Source organism: Lepidochelys kempii, chromosome 2 (assembly GCF_965140285.1).
Source record: "Lepidochelys kempii isolate rLepKem1 chromosome 2, rLepKem1.hap1, whole genome shotgun sequence".
Taxonomy (NCBI): domain Eukaryota; kingdom Metazoa; phylum Chordata; order Testudines; family Cheloniidae; genus Lepidochelys; species Lepidochelys kempii.
Genome location: NC_136381.1, coordinates 24,362,465 through 24,381,934, shown reverse-complemented (window position 1 = coordinate 24,381,934; position 19,470 = coordinate 24,362,465). Strand labels below are relative to the sequence as shown.

At 43.0% G+C, this 19,470-nt stretch overlaps 1 protein-coding gene across 1 annotated transcript in view; it reads right to left on the bottom strand.

The window, feature by feature from the left end:
* SNTB1 (syntrophin beta 1) overlaps positions 1-19,470 on the bottom strand; it is a 184,458-nt gene that overhangs the window by 68,377 nt on the left and 96,611 nt on the right. The window contains exon 3 of the mRNA XM_073330230.2: positions 4,557-4,764. Coding sequence (XP_073186331.1) covers positions 4,557-4,764 — 208 coding nt within the window. The remainder of the gene's footprint in view (positions 1-4,556; positions 4,765-19,470) is intronic.

Here is a 19,470-nt window from a genome sequence, read left to right as displayed (position 1 = left end):
TGAGCTCAAATCTCACCAGCCGCTGAACACCTGGTAAGACACACCTGTCTAAACAAGCACTTCCCCAAATACCCATCAAGTAATGGCACCTGATGCAGAAAGAATCAAAGACAGTCCCTTTCACAGTGGTGTTGAGCCCCATCAGAATACCTGAAAATAAACAACTCATTTCAATTCTGAACATGAGCTTAAAAGCACAGCTCTCAAGGCAGGCAAAGTCAGAAGTATGGACACCTGGGGAAAAAAACAGGGGTGCAAATTTTAATGCTACTGAAAGACAATGGACACAGAGCTCTGGTACAAAATGGAGGGACAAAATGGAAATATGGCAATGACATTATTAAAAGTGTCCCTCTAGTATAATCACATCTAGTATGTGTGTAAAGGTCCCCCCAGGTAGGAATTTCTTTTATGTATTATTCTGCCACTAAAAGGCTCTCAATAAGGGGCATGAAAAAGGAGAGGGACTGTAAGGACTAACCATCACCGTACCCTCCTGCTCACTATACTTGCTAATCCCCTGGATCTGACTGATTAAAGAAAAAAATGAGAGGGTAGAAACTTACATACTGGGTAATGTATACACTTCCTTGCAAGCTGATACTTGATATTGGAGTTAATACCAGAAAAGCATAAAGAATGTCTGACTAATAAATCCTTAAGCCAATGTGGTATGTTTCAGAACCCATTCTCCCAATACAGTCAAGTGCAGGAAAAATTGGGATGGGCACCTCTGTAACCATTGTGTCTGGCTGCTTTTCTTCCAAAAAGCCTGGAGTCTGCCGTGAGTGACTTTAGTTCCTAAATGTGTCCCAAAATCCTTTGCAGCAGTGTTTCAAAAGATCAACTATATCTATTAAAGTGCACCTAAAACCCCTACTGTTCAGCACTGAGCAGAGACATGCCTTTGGAGTGGAAAATTCATGCCAGAGATGAAAGATTCAGGATTGGCTTTTTGATAAGTGGCTGCAGTGGTCCCAGAAGAATTCTGGCAGTGTGTAATTAGATGTAGCACCCTAGATGTCCACCTACTTATTTTAATATTGCCCTACCTAAGCCAGGATTTCTAATGCCTCTATTATTTACAGTAAAAGAAAGGCTGAAGTTAAAAGCTAAATTCCGTGCACGGACACGAAATACTCTAGTGCAAGTGTAGAACAACCCCAGCAATCGCATTGGCATTTCAATGGGATTACATTTTACATCCCTACAAACCACCAGAAAAATTCATCATGATTAATGTCATAGTGAATGCTAACCACAATATGAGGATTTGCTACAAATTATAAAGTGGTGTCATAAATGCTCTCAATGGTTATAGACTAAAGAGAGCTTTCCTAAAGAGAGCTCAGATTTCTTCCCACAAGGGTCCACGGAAAAGTTACAGACCTGTCACAAATGTAAGGAAAGCAGAAAAAAAAACACTGAGATGAGTCAGGTACACATAATGTAACTAATGGGCTTCATTTGATCATGTGGGAACACCATGTTGTGTTTCCTCCCCCCATGGACAAGTGGCAATTGAAACAGAGAGGGGATTCCCTTTCATGGAAGGACAGATAGTACTGCTGCTGGCCTCCCCAAGGCACTTTAACCGGCTGGAAATAGCTTTAAGTTCTGACCAGGGCTCCACAGGAGTAATTCTGTCAGAGAGGGTGCCCAGGGTATGTGCTGAATTCAGCTCCTCGTCCAGGTACCCTGACGCCTCCCACTTTCTGGTTTCACCAACCTACTCCTGACTGGGATTGTAGGAAGCCTGCACCATGGTGCCCTCACCTTCCAGGTCAGCTTTCTGAAAACAGGGATCTGCAGCTTGCATCCCGGTGACAAAATAAAACCAAGCTGATTTACTTTATATTGTACATACCCTTTATTTCCCCTTCTAAATGGGCTCCCACAATAAAGTGGTTAGAAGATTTTTGACTTCTCACCATTACTACTGTACACAGCTGAGTGGATAGGTTGGTGTGAAAACATGTTTACTTTTCAAAGACAACACCTCTTAAAATCTATCAATGCTAATTCTTCATTTTAGCTATTCTAAAGATACAGAAATCAGTACACACAGCCAAATCCTGGCCCCATTAAAGTCAATGCAAATGTTGCCATTTTGGTGCCGGTCCACAATGAACACTAACATTTGATGCAAGATTTTGAGCCACGTGAAGGGGTTCCGCTCACTGCAGGAGCACCTCCTTGTGGTTAGATCTGGGAAATAGTTCTTGCCCCATCTGGCGCCCCCTTCCATCTGCTACTCATGCCGACCTCTCTCTGTGACTCAGGGTTCTTTCTCTTCATGACTTGGCCCACTGGCCAAGGTCACTACCTAGACCCCTCCCTAAAAGGGCAAGAAAGGTCCCATCAGACAACTATCCATATGCCGTCTCAGGCAGTCTTCTGTTCCAACTCCAGGTCCTGTGCCACTTTGCCAGTGGCTGGTAAGAGAACCTGGGCTCACCTGCTACTCTGGGTTCCAGCCCGGGAGGACCTGATGACTAGTAATCTCTGTCTGTTCAGTCTCAGACCCTGTTGCTCTTTCCCCCTAGGCTCTTTCCTACCCCACCTCTCTATCTCCGGGTTTACCCCTGGAGTTTCTTTGGCTCTCCATGGCTATTTCACTCCTCTAGGTCTCTTGTAAGTCTCCCGAATCCAGGGCAGGACCCCACAGCTTACTCTCCTCCTTGTCCCTGGTCAACTCCCTTTCCCTCTAGAGAGTGACTGCAGACCTCATCCCTGCCACCTCTTCCTGCTCTCACCTCCTAGCTCTCCCAGCTCCTCCCTCAGCTGGACGTCATCTACCATTAGGCCCCCTCAGTCCCTGGTTCCCCTCAAGGTGCAGCATCTAAAGAACGGGCCCCTCCTGACCCACATTAACCTGCCCAGAGCTTGTGGAGGGTGGACACCCCATCACATGACATGAAGAAAGCAAGAGGACCGCATGTAATTATGTAAGATTATATGGTGACTGCGAGGAAGAGGCCAGACGGCAGATGCTTTTCCTTACTGAATGAGGAAACACTGGGTTCGGTTTATGAAAATATACACTCAGTAATCATTTTAATGAGAATAAGAACAAGCTGCATTTACACAGCACCTTTGATCCTGAAGGATTCGCAAATGGATTCAATCACAAGAGAAATCAATTGCCCACCAGTGCAATGCAGCCCCCACTTTCGGGTGGAACATGGAAGCTATTTTGTGTCAGTGTTACTGCATAAAACGTCAGTGTATTTTCAGAATGGGTGCTCATCTCTTCTTTATTTAAATGCTAGCACGTGTCCACAGTGTGCTCTACTGCACACCTGCTGTACTGCTAGGGAACTGTCTGCAATTTCACAACTCTCCTTTATTTTAATCCTATTATGTGGTGATGCTGATCACAAATGCTTGAAAGGCACTCTGCAATGTACTCTGGGAGCATGCAAAATATGATGCTTTAAAGTGACCTTGTAACCTGCTCATCTTTAACATGCATATTCACTTTAAGCCTATCGATAGACCACTGCAAGGTGTGTAAATGTTCTAATGCAGAACAGCTACATTCAACTAGGATTGGGAGACAATCTCCTGTTCTGAAGAATACAGGCCTAGCACATAGAGGTGTATGCCTTCAAAATGGGGCTACATACTCACAGATGATAATAAAACTTTTCATGCCCAATAAGTATTGGTGTTTTGCCTCTTCTTCGGGGAGATGATTCGGATATACAGAATAGCCAAACATATTCTGTGTTCAAAGAGCTTACAAAAAGGAGTGGGGAAAAGGGAGGCTCCCCTGTCAAGCCCAAAGCTGCGAACTGTAAATTTCAACATTAAAATTCATTAATGAGGTTCAGCAGTTCTAAGAAAGGGCCCTATTCTATTATGATGAAATTCAACCCAAAATGTTGTGTGATATATAGGCCTCAGTCTGGCTCTCTACAGGGTGAGCTTCACCTTAAAATAAACAGCAGGGTTAACCATCATGGACTTCTGCTGACTTTTCTAACCTTGGATGGAGCTGGGAAAGGTATCTGAAAATTTTTTGCATCCTTTGCCTCATTATGAGGCACTAATACATCACACGTGCTGCTGAGGAAATCGTGTGTCTTTTTAAGGACACTGTAAATCAATATCCCAGCACTGCTAGTGGAACCAGTCAGAGCACACAAGCTCTTAGAGCGTAAAGTTGATTTCTGGAGCTCTGACACTGAAATAATGTTGGATCTGTTCCTGTGCGTGCCTGGATTTTCTTCTCACTACATCAAAGGTTCTCAAACTGCGGCCCATGGACCACCAAAGGTCTTCAAAGGTGTATGCAGATTTTAACATTTGAGAGCCAAGCAGTGGGAGACAGAAAGGTTGGGATGGGAGGCAAGCCCCTAAGAGGAGCTGGTTACTAAACGGTCTGCAGAAGCAGAGATTCTGGGAACCACTGTGTTAGATAAGATACCACAGGTCAGAGCAGGCACAATCAGAGGCCTTTGTAAAAGCTAAATAAAAACAAATATCTGATTCAGCCTCTACTTCCAGACATACAGAGAGCTTTGAAATGAAAAAGAAAATATGTTCATTACCTTTTCTGCAAGCCAGCCTAGATGCCTAATCTCTCGACTTCCAGCGATCCCAGTTTTACCCAGCTGGTCTTTCACCTCTGAAATCACCCTGGAAATAAGGTCACTCACACTGGAGTGGATAGCATTGAACCAGGCCTGGGCTGTGGCTGAATCCTTACTCCTTAGAACCACAGTGTGCTTGGCATCAGGGGAATGGACTTCAAGAAGCCTAGAAAAATGGGAGGGAAAATATTACTTTTGCTCCCCAAAACTTGGGGTAACTAATTGACTAAATATACTAAGCTGTTTTACAATAAAGCAATTGAGTTAAAAGGACATCAGCAAGGTCTTAAACTAAACTTACCTTTACCATTGTTTAATTTAATAGCATTCACGTTAAGGATTTCAGCTCTGGTGAGGTTAGTAGTTGTTGCTCCTTTGAAATACTGATCCTTAAAGGTGACTTGCAGTGCTAGACCCTGTCCCATACTTGGAACTTCAGTGGGAGTTCCAAGCACGGAGTGGCGAGTTAGAAGGGACATTCATTTGTTACTTAAAACATATCTTCTTGTTTTTCAGGTCCCATGAATTTCCACCCTGTTGTGATCATTACCTCCTGCCTGATCCGATGACCCAGCAAGCATTATGCTCATGACATGATGCCCACCATAAAACCCTGATGGAGACTAGAATGTATCGATAAGGGTTAGGCAACTCCCTTCTTTTTCCAGTATTACAGAGTTTCCTGCATTGATCAATACACCTGTTATAAGCCGTACAGAACAGTGCAACAAAGAAATAAACCCCCCATCAACTGATCATATATAATGTGGCTTAAACAGAGTTCCATTGTGAGTTTGAGGTCACCATTAAGCAGAGCCAGCAGCCTGCACTGATTCAGATTTCGTGGGAAGTAAAACAACAAATGTTCTGAATGCTCCCTTTAGACCCTGTTCACACAGAATGGGAATGTGTTAGTTATAACCATATCAAACAATGGTTCTTGCTAGCAGCGTCCTGTTATGGTTTCCCTGACTAGCATGTAGACGGGTACTTTTTCCTGAGAACCATGCCCCACAAACCATGATGTGGGTTGCCACCTGTAGTTTCAAAGTACAGTTTAACAGAGTTTTCTAGCAAAAGAGAAATATCCTCTCCACGCTGGTCATGGGAACAGTGCCAAAAACATTACTAGCAACAACTGCTTTCAATGTGGGCTGTCTCTCATACAGCTCTGCTTCCAGGGTGGACAGAGCCTTAGATATGAAGTGGTGGGGTACTGTGTGTGCGCACACATTTTTCAGTTAACTTTGTAGGCCACTTTTTATGCCCCACTATCAGAACCAAAATAAGTTAAAGCGTGGCCCAGCTGTGACAAGAGTGTGTGAAAATGGCACTGTGGGCATCCATATTTATTGTCTCTGTGACTCCATATTGTATTTGCTATTTATAATACAAATAATAAGACTTCCTCGCCTAAATTCCATCTTTGTAAATTCATTACCTGAGATCAGAGAGTCAAGCTGTATACTTCCTGGTTTGAACCTCATTGCTGTAAGCTCTTTTGTGAAAGGCCAGTCTGTTTCTATTTCTGTGTGTACAGTGCCTAGTACAGTGGAGGCCCTCTCCTTGTTTGGGGCTGCCAGGCAATAAGGTAATACTCATACATACATCATTACAAATATCCTGAAATTTGGAGCTTAGTTAACAATTCTGCTGATGTACAAGTCAGAGCAGAATCCAACTTACTTTCCCATAGCTGAGTTAGCACTATAGGGTTAACAGCAATCATTACACTTTTTTGGGGGAATGGGGAGCGAGAAGGGGTGGGTGTGTGGTCCTGCAAGTCCCTCAATGCCAACTGGGCCCACCATACTGTAATTCATGTCAGGCCTGACACATGTTATGACAGTGTGTTGGAAGTAATGAGCGTATCTAAAAGGTGTCATGTAAGGTATATGTAAATTGGTGACATGCTGGTCTTAAAAATCATTGTATGATGTATGTGTGAGTTGTGTATAAGGAAAGCTGGAAATATGTTCTTAAAATGTGTTTGGGAGGCAGTGCATAAACCCAGCCTGCCCCAGATGAAGGAATATTGTTGTACCGGCCTGACTGGCTTGGTCACATGCAAAGGACAATGAAAATACATTTACATATAAGGTAAATATAGCCATCAAGCTAACAAGCAATCACAGAATACCACGGTTGGAAGGGACCTCAGGAGGTCATCTAGTCCAACCCCCTGCTCAAAGCAGGATGAATCCCCAATTTTTGCCCCAAATGGCCCCCTCAAGGATTGAACTCACAACCCTGGGTTTAGCAGGCCAATGCTCAAACCACTGAGCTATCCCTCAATGGAGAAGATAGTTTAGTGATCATGCCAAGGGACAGAATCTGCACCCCAGGAATCCTTCCTGGCTCTTGAGGCAAAGACAGTGGACTTTGGGAAATATAAGGGGAGCAAAAACTTAGGGGACATAGTGTACAGTACCCTCTGAAAGTTGGATCCCCTAGCGTGGAGAGCTAGAGATCGTAACTTGATATAAGAAAGAAAACTATTTAGGCAAAGATTGTAACGTGTTAAAATTAAGATTTAGTCACTAGAAACCATGTTTTGTTTTGTTTGTAACCATACCGGTCTCTTTTTCTCTTCCTTACATTGCTGGTTTTTATTTAATAAACTTATTCTAGTTTTACTATAAACCATCTCAGTGCTGTTTTATACTGAAGTAAGTGTGAGCCTTCAGCTAACCTAATCAGCTGGAGCGCACACTGTCTTTGGAGGCAGTGAACTTAATTTCTGCGAGTGTCACAGTGAGAGGGAATGGACACTGCAGAGAGACATCTCTGGGGAACTCGGGTTAACTGATCCTTACCTGCAAGGCAAGGTTTAAACTGGCAGAGTCTCGAGGAGTTTGCTGGTGAGGAAGATAGACCCGTGGGTGGGGGGGCGGGGGCGGGAGAGAATCCAATCTCCAGCAATGCACACCTCTGTCTCAGCAAGAATGAAATGCAATGGCTTACAGTTCTGAGTGGCAAGAACAGACTGTCACAGGATGTCACTGAAGTCAGCAGATCCCATTCTAAATGCCAAGATTTTAAAAAACTGGAGACTAAAGTTAGGCTCCCAAATCAGTATTTTAGGTACCTAAAAACTTTTCTTTTCAATAGTGCTGAGCACCTAGTCGCTCCTACTTTTCTCAATGAGAGTTGTTGGGAGCTCAGCACTTTTGCAAAAAAATCAAGCCACTTATTTAAAATTCCTAAATATATATGTATTTCAGACCCTAACGTTATTCCTATTTTAATAATCTTGACCAAAGCATGCAGAACTGTTAAGAAAATGACACTTTTGCAAATTCACTCATCTGATCATGGATGGAAGAAAGAAAGAAAGAAAGAAAGAAAGAAAGAAGACTTTGGTTATCACTTTATCCATTCATGTCTAGTGGGTTTATAACTATTGTAAACTGTTTTCTTCTTTTAATCCAAATCTGATATCCATGTGCTATATCCGACTGAGGTTAATAGGAACAAGATCTGGCTCTACTGAGACTTAGATTTTAAATAATAATATTTAGTTCTTGTATAGTGCTTTTCATCACTAGATTTCAAAGCACTTTACAAAGTATTATTATCCCCATTTCACAGATTGGCGAAGGAACTGAGGCACAGAGAGCTGATGTGATTTGCCCAACGTCACCCAGCAGGCCGCTAACAAAACTGGGAACAGAATCCAGTGCTCTCGCCACTAGACCACACTGTCCTCCATTTTAATGATTCTTCTAAGAAGCAGCATTATGTTGGAACAAGACTTGTATAGCGCTCCTTGTAACAAAAGTTAATGTTCAGCTTGATCTTATCAAACAATGCTTTTTGCAAAAATGTTACAGTACAACATCTTTAAAAGAACCCACAAACGTACTGTGCAAAAAACAAAACATTGTGCAAGCACTGTAATGGGAGACTGTTTTCAGTTACAATGAAATTCATGGCAAGTTTGTGTTTGGTTCTTTTTAAGTTAATTTGCAGCAATGTTTGGTTTAAAACTAAATTCCCCATGGATAAAGAACTTCCAAATGATAGTATGAATCCGTGCCATTTTGAATTAGCAGCCTGAATGATATCTGTGACTTTAATGAATAGGTATTTTAAACACACAAACATATAACTTGCTATGTTTGCCCCCCCCCCCGTGTATTTTCCTTGACTGCATCTCTTTAAAGTGTATGTCTAAAATAGCTATATTCCTTTTCCCTTCCATCAGCTGTGTCAAGATGCAAATACAACAACATATAAATCGATTCCTTCAGTTTCTTGGCAAAAGACATCAATTTAGTTCTTCATATCCTAATCATCATGAGCATTTAGAGGGTTTATCCCCAATAATTCCTTTAATTGAATCAAAATAATCAAATGCTGTTACAATTTGGCATCATGCAATACATTTAATGGAAAAATTTGCAAAGTATCATCTGTCAATGATTTTTTGATAGGGGTTATTTTTAGGAAAGGTGATTACACCCAGTTTCTTGTAAACTGCCTGTCAGACACCAAAGCTTGATGGTGATGTACTAACAACTGCAAATGGCTACATTACTCTTCACCACATGACAGGAAGATGGAACAACATATACTGTGCTTTTTAAAGTAATTTCAGAACTGAGGAAAGATGATGTGTTGACAGTGATGACAACTGAACCCTTCTATCCACAGAAATGATTCCGCATGGTAAGTAACAACGCAAGTTTAGTGCCCCACCCCCACCCCCACACCACTGTCCTTGTGGCCAGTTCACATAAGAAGATGAGAGTTTACTATCGCTACCAACTATTTACTCCTTCTGCTCCATCAGCCAGGACTCATGATTTTATGCTGGAAGTCCAGAGACAAAATCTTGCAGTTAGCCTGAATGAGGGTCATTATAAGAGCTGTGTAAATAACTGATTTTTTTTGGTTTGCTGGCAGTTCAAAAAATAAAATAAAATAAAAATGAAATAGTTGGGTTGAAGCAAAACTGATATTTTTTCTGAATTTTCAGCAAGTCAGAAAAAATTCATTTAGTTTCTGTGCATTTTTAACCCTTGTTTTTTTAAAGCAAAGAATATGAGGGGTTACATTCGTAGAGGAGGGGGAGGTTTACAACCCTACACCCTCTCCAGCCACTAGGTACCTAAGCCCTTTCTCAAAAAAAAAAAAACAACCAACCAGGAGAAGGAGGTGCTCTCCCCAATAACTTTTAGCCCAGTGGTTAGGGCACTCCCGTGGGATGTGAAAGACCTAGGTTTGAAACACTGCACTGGAGCAGTGACTGGAACCCAGGTGTTCTTCTTTCCATGTGGATGCCCTACTCACCAGATTAGTGTTGTTCTCGCTCTGACCCAATGACTGTTCAAGTATTATCTAATCTATAAAAAGGGAAATAAGGACAACCTAGGGAATTACAGACCAGTCAGCTTAACTTCTGTACTCGGAAAGATAATGGAGTAAATAATTAACAAATCAATTTGCAAACATTTAGAAGAAAATAAGGTAATAAGTAACAGTCAGCAGGGATTTGTCAAGAACAAATTGTGTCAAACCAACCTGATAGCTTTCTTTGACAGGGTAACAAACCTTGTGGATAGTGGGTAAGTGGTACACGTGGTATATCTTGACATTAGTAAAGCTTTTGATACTGTCTCGCATAACCTGCTCATAAACAAACTAGGAAAATGCAACTTAGCTGGAACTACTATAAGGTGGATGCAAAACTGGCTGGAAAACCGTTCCCAGAGACTAGTCATCAGTGGTTCACAGTCATGCTACAAGGGCATAACAAGTGGGGTCCCGCAGGGACCAGTTCTGCTTACGGTTCTGTGCAGTATCTTCATCAATGAGAGTACACTTATAACACGATACCAAGCTGGGAGAGGTTGGCAAGTGCTTTGGAGGATAGGATCACAATTCAAAATGATCTGGACAAACTGGAGAAATGGTCTGAAGTAAACAGGATGAAATTCAATAAGGACAAATACAAAGTACTCCATTTAGGAAGGAACAATCAGTTGCACACATACAAAATGGGAAATGACTGCCTAGGAAGGAGAACTGTGGAAAGGGATCTGAGGGTCATAGTGGATCACAAGCTAAATATGAGTCAACAGTGTAACACTGTTGCAAAAAAAGCTAACAACATTCTGGGATGTATTAGCAGGAGTGTTGTAAGCCAGACACGAGAAGTAATTCTTCCACTCGACTCCATGCTGACTAGGCCTCAACTGGAGTATTGTGTCCAGTTCTGGGCACCACATTTCAGGAAAGATATGGACGGATTGGAGAAAGTCCAGAGAAGAGCAACAAAAATGACTGAAGGTCTAGAAAATATGACCTCTGAGGGAAGACTGAAAAATATTGGGTTTGTTTAGTCTGGAAAAGACAAGACAGAGGGGACATAACAGTTTTCAATTACATGAAAGGTTGTTACAAGGAGGAGGGAGAAAAATTGTTTTTTCTTAACCTCCGAGGATTGGACAAGAAGCAATGGGCTTAAATTGCAGCAAGGGAGGTTTAGGTTGGATATTAGGATGTCAGGGGGTGGTTAAGCACTGGAATAAACTGCCTAGGGAGGTTGTGAAATCTCCATCATTGGAGATTTTTAAGAGCAGGTTAGACGAACACCTCTCAGGAATGGTCTTGATAACACTTAGTCCTGCCATGAGTGCAGGGGATTGGACAACTTCTCAAAGTCCCTTCCAGCTCTATGATTATGCAAAGTGGAACCACTTCAGCAGGAGACATTGAGACCCATCCCAAAGCAGCCAATAGCTCTGGGGTTAGGGCACTCACCTGGGTTCAAGTCCTTGCTCCAGAATGGGAATTCAAGCCTGGGTCTCCCACATCCCAGGTGAGTGCTCTAACCACTGGGCTAAAGTTTATAAGGTCACCCCACCCACCTCCTCCTCTTTTCTGAACGGTGCCTAAATCCCCTTGTGAACCTGGCCTGAAAAAACAAAACAATTCATTTCGATATTTCTGAAGTTGTTTTTTCATTTTGACCAAAAAACAAGAAGCCAAAACAGACATGAATTTGCAAAATGTTTCAGTCGACTCAGATGTGGTTTTTTTCCCAGTGAAAAAAATGTTGTCTGAAAATTCCACCCAGCTCTAGTCATTATGCAAGTTTCCCTCATAGAGCATTACCAAGTCACTTCTGTGGTGCTCAGAGGTCAAAGGCATTATAGCTTCACTGCCTATCCCTCCTTGTCTCTTACAGTGTGTACTCGATACATTCACAAATCCTATTGGGAAATGGTCTGCGTTAACAGCTATTTGCTGATTCATGACATTTCCATATTTTCTGAAAAGCAAGAAATATCGATGAACTTAGTAAACTCAAACTCTAAAGTGCTTAAATGTTTCCAGCAGTCCAGTCTTTGTAGCTCTGATTGACTCCCTGGCTGAACTGGCCACCGCCTGCTGAATTATGTCTATCTGCAGTTCGATGATAAAGTTCTCTTTTAATTCCCCATTGAATAGAAATATTTAGGGCAATGCCACAGCTGTGTTTACTCTCACACTCCACCACAGTTACGTAAATACTGCATGTGGAACTATTTCTGATAAAGCCCATACCAACCCAAAGGAATTATATGTTAGCTCTAGATGGCTGCCAAGATGTGCGGTCTCTCTCCAGATTGGCAATGCATATGAATGATATCACATTTTCTCAGAGATCATTTGGCAAACCTTATAATAAAAGAGTAATTTTCTCTCTCTTGCAGAGTTCCAGTGAGCCAAGGAATATCTCCCAGTGTTCCTTTTCCTACTTACAAAACATGGGTTCGACATAAAACCCCAAACCTCTAAATGCTGCAACCTTGCATTAAGAAGAACATTCACTCCCACCTGAATTCCAGAGCTTTTATTTTATAGAGGGGTAGATATCTAAGACAAATACCCAGTATACTATATTAATCACATTTTTGATAAGATCTCAGTGGAAAAGAGTGTTTGTCTTGTAAGAACCACCTTTTGTCAAATCACTTGAGGATTTTCCCCTCCCACATCAGCTTAGGGTCAAATTTTGCACAGATTTACATGCTGTACACTCTCTCATGGACCAGATTCAGGAGTCTGTTACTCAAATTAAAGGGATTGATAACTTCATTGCAATTAACAATGAGTGGAATCAACAGACTTCCTGAAGTCAGCAAACTACTCTGGATTTACACCACTGCAACTGAGAACAGAATTACTGCCACTGATTCCAGATTTCTGTGGGGTATACAGTCAGCACAGCATTTGATCATTAGGGCCAACTTCTTTTCTCAGTTACCCTTGTTCAGCCTGCTTGGATCAGTGGGAATATTTTGGTGCATTTCTCCAGTGTAAAGAAGGCCAGAGTGTCCCAAGATGTCAGTCCCGATCCCATTCCTACAACATATGATGTTTCCCTCTGACTTCCCAGGTGGCTCCATTGGCAACAAGTGCTGTTAGGGTTGTGCCAGTTCAATTCCAACTCCAGTATCAGGGGATTTAACTAGGAATAAGTTGTTGAAATTAAGAAATGGAAAATTTAGGTTTCATTTCAGGGGAAAAGTCCCAAAAGTCCAACCTATTAGACAATGGAATAATTTCCTAGGGAAGGTCGTGGAAGCCTCATTACCTGACATAATTAAATGTGGACCAGAACAATGTTATAGGGTGAGACAATCTAGGCCTTTTCCATCTGAAAACTCTGTGGTTCCATGACTGTCAGAAGAATGCCAACTGTGCTCAGTATTTAAGTTTCTTGCTGACTTGCAACTAATGCTAGTTAAGTTGAGGATTTGTATGATGTAAGATACCTGTTAATTGAGAACTGGACCGAGATGCCCAGCAAGGGTAGAATTTGACCCTGCAATAAAAACGTATTTTTTTACGTTTTTCACTGACTGATCTACAAATCCAAACTAACCATTTTCTTTATCTAGAGCGGGTAATGAATGACATCAATTTTAAAAAAAATATATCTACAGACATTAAGCAATTTATTTCCCTTATGCACAAAACTCTTTCCTTCCTTTCTCATGTTCCCATATTTTTCTTTCATGCTCTAGTCGTAGTAGTGCTGAATGCAGAGACAGTGATATCCAGTCCAATCCTCATTACTATGGGTAACTGGTTTAAGTACTGAACAATTGAACCAAACCGTTTCAGGTACTGGTGAGGTCAGTTATTTGAAAACCCAAGGGACAGCGGAATTAATTTGTCACAGTGAGTTTAGTGTCACATCACAGAACAAAATCAGAGATACTGCAGGATCTTGCCTGCACTCTGGTCCGAAGCACCTTTAAAGCTTCCTGATCTACAAAGCCAGTTCACGTTGCCTTCCATATGTGTTTGGGGTGAGAACCTAGAGCACAGCTCCTTGAAGCAACTAGCTGTCAATGGAGGGGGGAAATATATGTGTTTTGATGAACAAATACTTTAAAAATCTCTCACAGAAGTTAGAGCGATCCTAAAACCATTGTCAAGTTCACAGAATATAGTGTCTGCTGTTTGTGGTGAATCTCCACTAAGTGAAGTGTGACTGTAACTACTGTACAGTACAGAACACAATCACTTTATTCGAGGAAAATTGTAGAGACATGGGACAGAATCTCATGCCAGAGCACGCATATAACTTCCACTGGCTTCATGGGAGTTAGATGAATTCTGTGGTGGGAAAACAGGGCCCCAATTAAGATAAATCAGGCAGAAATGTCACAAGACACTGGGGTGAAGAGCAGGACTCCAGATCCATCCATAAAACAGCTGAGGAAAGCAGAAGAATGAGGATACAGTCTCCAAGAAGACCGTCTTATTAGTCAAATGCCTGCCATAAAGAGATTATTATAAAAGCACACTCCAATTCTTTTAGTTTTACACTCTTTTAAGATGAAAGGACAAGTGCCTTCACAAAGAGATCACTAATGGGTTGTGCAAAAAGGTTAAATAAGCAAGAAGAAGAAAGGAACATCTGAAAGAAAAATCACAAAATTCCCTAGGGTTCAATTCCTGGCAGCACGGTCCAGTGGAAAGAGCCGTAGCCTGGGAGTCCGCTCTGCCACTGACATGCTGTGACTCGTGGCAAGTAATTTCACTTTTCTGTGCCCCAGTTCCAACATCTGTAAAATGGGGCTAATGATATTGTCACATCACGCCCATATTCTTCACAGAAATATGCTTATAATATGAATAGGCATAACTAAGATATGTTTTATGCAAGATGGGTCATGTGAAGTATCATTGAAAAGGTTATGATTTACTGAATATGATTATTTCATTTGTACGCATGTATCATTTCTGTACCTGAAATTAGAAATATTGACTATGTAACAATTACAGATATATGTGTGTACTTGGGGGAACGCCAGCCAGACATCAGGCAACCAGCCTCAATGGGGCTTCTAAGAGGACAATAGAACCTTGAACATACTAATCTCCCACCTTCCTGAGAAGCTTCCTGGGATGCTGCTTTGACACTGCAAGGTCATGTGTTGATGTCACCTGGTACAGAGTATCACCTTGGACATTGCTGGTAATTTTCCACTGCAAACAAAGCATTCCCGCCTTATGAAAATCTTATTTAAGGCTGGGAAGGGAGTCAATCAAGGCTCTTCTCCATTGCCTCCCCGCCCAAGAAGGAAGACTGCTGAAAGCACCTGAAGAGACAAAGGAACTAAGCTGGGGAAAGGCAAGGGATGAGTCCAGGATGAGACAGGGGTCTAGCCTGTGAAGAGAAATAACTGGAACTCTAAGCTGCAGAAACTCTGTAACCTGCCTAAAACAACATTTAGGGTGAGAAATTATTATTTGTAACCTGTTTCTTTAGTGAATCAAGCTAGGGTTGCATGTTTTGTTTTACTGTCTCAGTAATTCACTTTGTTCTGTTTGCTATCCCTTATAATAACTTAAAATTTAACTTTTGTAATTAATAAACTTATTTCTTGTTTATTCCAAAACCCAGCTTGTGCAATTCATATCTGGGGGGACAAAAAGCTGTGCATCTCTCTCTCCACATTGATGGAGGGGCGATTTTTATGAGCTTGCATTGTACAGATCTCTCTATACAGTGCAATATAATATTATTTTGGGGTTTAGGTGTAAAGGAGGTGTGCATGTGAGTGCTGGGTAAATCCCCTAGCTGAGTCCTCCCACAGAAAGCTAATCTCAGACTCTGTGTGATTCTGCAGCTGCGTATGTCCCTACCTGCATGTGTGCTTGAAAAGGGCTTAAGAGCCTATCACAGCAGCATCAGAGTAAGGGCAACCCTGGTTGGTGGGACAGGCGGGCTCAGTGGGACCCCAGCACATCTCGTGGTACCCCAAAACGGGGGGTCCAATCCATCACAGATATTTATCCTCCTTTGTAAATACACTATAAGAACAGGGAACTGCAGCCAATGGGAGCTTCGGGGGAGGTATCCACAGGCAAGGGCAGCGCGCTCACCCCTCTGCCCCCCACCCCTAGGGGTCACAGGGACTTGGTGCCGGCCGCTTCCCAGAGCGGCACGGGGCCCGCAGTGCCACAGGTGTGGCAATCCCATTGGCCGGATCCAAAGCCTTGAGTTTGCCCACCCCGATCTAGTGCCATAGAAACGTGCAATGCTTTACAGAGACTCAGAGGGGCAGTTCATTGTCCTGTACCTGTACTTATTTACATCAGTACAAAATGAGTGTAAAGTGGATGCAAACTGCTACAAAATCAGAACATTAGCATTTTGCATTGGTGCAGATCAGTGGTTCTCAAGCAGGGGTCTGGGGCCCTCTGGGGGGCCCTCAAGCAGGTTTCAGGGGGTCTGCCAAAATAAACCAGAGAGCAGGGCCAGCGTTAGACTCTCTGGGGCCCAGAGCAGAAAGCTGAAGCCCGAGCCTGCCTCCTGGGGCTCAAGCCAAAGCCTGAGCAATTTAACTGTGCAGGGCCCCCTCTTGTGTGGGACCGTCGGCAATTGCCCTGCTTGCTACCCCCTAACACTGGCCCCGGTTTTTAATCTACTGGATATGCAGAAAAACAGTTGTTGTGGCACAGGTGGGCTGTGGAGTTTTTCTAGCACGCTGAGTGGAGAGGGGGCTCAGAACGAAAAAGGTTGAGAACCCCTGGTGTAAATGACTACACAATTGGCAAGGCAATAGCAAACCAAGCCCACAGTCAGCAGACTCAGCACCCTGAAGCTCTTATACTACACCAGTGGGTCTCAAACTTTTTTACTGGCAACCCCTTTCACACAGCAAGCTTCTGAGTGTGACCCCCCAAATAAATTAAACATACCTTTTAACATATTTAACACCATCATAAATGCTGGAGGCAAGTGGCGTTTGGGGTGGAAGTCGACAGCTCGCAACCCCCCATGTAATAACCTAGCAATGCCCTGAGGGGTCCTGACCTCCAGTTTGAGAACCCCTGCACTACACAGTCCAGAAAGGCTCCCATTGTCTTCAGTGAGCAGTGGATTGGGCTAGATGTTAGTTACAGGACTGGATTTAAGGATTAGGGGTCCAGTGGGCAAATTAATTGTTGGAAGCAGAGTGCTCAGGTTAACTGGGCTGCAGGGTGGGGGGAAGAAGAGCAGTGTGGTGCTGGAAATCAGAAACAGCAAAGGTTGAGGTTGGAGAGGCAACACAGAGGGACTCTAGTGAGCTTGGAGCAGCTAGTGTAATTGATCTTCCTTCCATTCGACAGCATCTTGTGTGTGTGAAGAACAAACATTGTTTTCGGTAGCTTTGCATCAGACTTCCTATATAAAGACACACACTAAAAATACAATCCACTTACTCTGTCTCATTTGTCTGTATTTTTCTTTTCCTTCGCTCCACTCTTCCTTTTGGCTGTATCTTTCCTTCCTTTTCGGCGTTTTCCCTTTAGACCATCTTTTAGAGTCAAATTACTACAGTTCAGATCCCCTAACTTTCTTTCACACTTTCCATCCCCCTCTCCCTGGCTTGGATTGTCACCCTTCCTCCTTAGATTTCAGTTATTCTCCCCATTCCTGTTCTTAACCCCCCTCTCTCCTTCCACTGTGTTCTCTCCATGTCTTCTTCCTACATTTTTGTTACCTTTCCCCATCTCCACACCCAATTTCTCTCTTCCCATTCCCCAATTCACTCCTCTACCCAGTGCCTCTAGCACTAGTCTTACCACTAGAGATGGTTGAAAAATGGGAACCCTCCCCCAATAGAAAACTTACTTTTAATCAAAAAGCCTATATCTTAATGTTTTGGGTCAGAAGCCAAAACCTTTTGAGGATGGGGTTTTTTGTTGTTGGTTTGGGTTTTTTTGGACAAAAAGTCAAAATTTTCCATGGAGACCAAACACTTTTCACAAAAAGGTTTCCATTCATCAAAAACCCAGTATTAACAAGCAGGGAGAACTGGAGGTCCTGGTAAAGTCAGGGAATTATGACGTGATTGGAACAACAGACTTGGTGGGATAACTCGCATGACTGGAGTACTGTCATGGATGGGTATAAACTGTTCAGGAAGGACAGGGAGGCCAGAAAAGGTGGGGGAGTTGCACTGTATGTAAGGGAGCAGTATGACTGCTCAGAGCTCAAGTATGAAACTGCAGAAAAACCTGAGAGTCTCTGGATTAAGTTTAGAAGAGTGAGCAACAAGGGTGATGTCGTGGTGGGAGTCTGCTATAGACCACCGGACCAGGGGGATGAGGTGGACGAGGCTTTCTTCTGGCATCTCGCAGAAGCTACTAGATCACATGCCCTGGTTCTCATGGGTGACTTCAATCATCCTGATATCTGCTGGGAGAGCAATACAGCGGTGCACAGACAATCCAGGAAGTTTTTGGAAACTGTAGGGGACAATTTCCTGGTGCAAGTGCTGGAGGAAGCACCTAGGGGTGGAGCTCTTCTTGACCTGCTGCTCACAAACCGGGAAGAATTAGTAGGGGAAGCAAAAGTGGATGGGAACCTGGGAGGCAGGGACCATGAGATGGTTGAGTTCAGGATCCTGACACAAGGAAGAAAGGAGAGCAGCAGAATACGGACCCTGGACTTCAGAAAAGCAGACTTTGACTCCCTCAGGGAACTGATGGGCAAGATCCCCTGGGAGAATAACATGAAGGGGAAAGGAGTTCAGGAGAGCTGGCTGTATTTTAAAGAATCCTTATTGAGGTTACAGGGACAAACCATCCCGATGTGTAGAAAGAATAGTAAATATGGCAGGTGACCAGCTTGGCTTAACAGTGAAATCCTTGCTGATCTTAAACACAAAAAAGAGGCTTACAAGAAGTGGAAGACTGGACAAATGACCAGGGATGAGTATATAAATATTGCTCGGGCATGTAAGAATGAAATCAGGAAGGCTAAATCACACCTGGAGTTGCAGCTAGCGAGGGATGTTAAGAGTAACAAGAAGGGTTTCTTCAGGTATGTTGGCAATAAGAAGAAAGCCAAGGAAAGTGTGGGCCCCTTACTGAATGAGGGAGGCAACCTAGTGACAGAAGATGTGGAAAAAGCTAATGTACTCAATGCTTGTTTTGCCTCTGTCTTCACGAACAAGGTCAGCTCCCAGACTACTGCACTGGGCAGCACAGCATGGGGAGGAGGTAGCCAGCCCTCTGTGAAGGAAGAAGTGGTTCGGGACTATTTAGAAAAAGTGGATGTGCACAAGTCCATGGGGCCAGATGCGTTGCATCCAGAAGTGCTAAAGGAATTGGCGGATATGATTGCAGAGCCATTGGCCATTATTTTTGAAAAATCATGGCAATCGGGGGAAGTCCCGGATGACTGGAAAAAGGCTAATGTAGTGCCCATCTTTAAAAAAGGGAAGGAGGAGGATCCTGGGAACTACAGGCCAGTCAGCCTCACCTCAGTCCCTGGAAAAATCATGGAGCATGTCCTCAAGGACTCAATTCTGAAGCACTTAGAGGAGAGGAAAGTGATCAGGAACAGTCAGCATGGATTCATCAAGGGAAA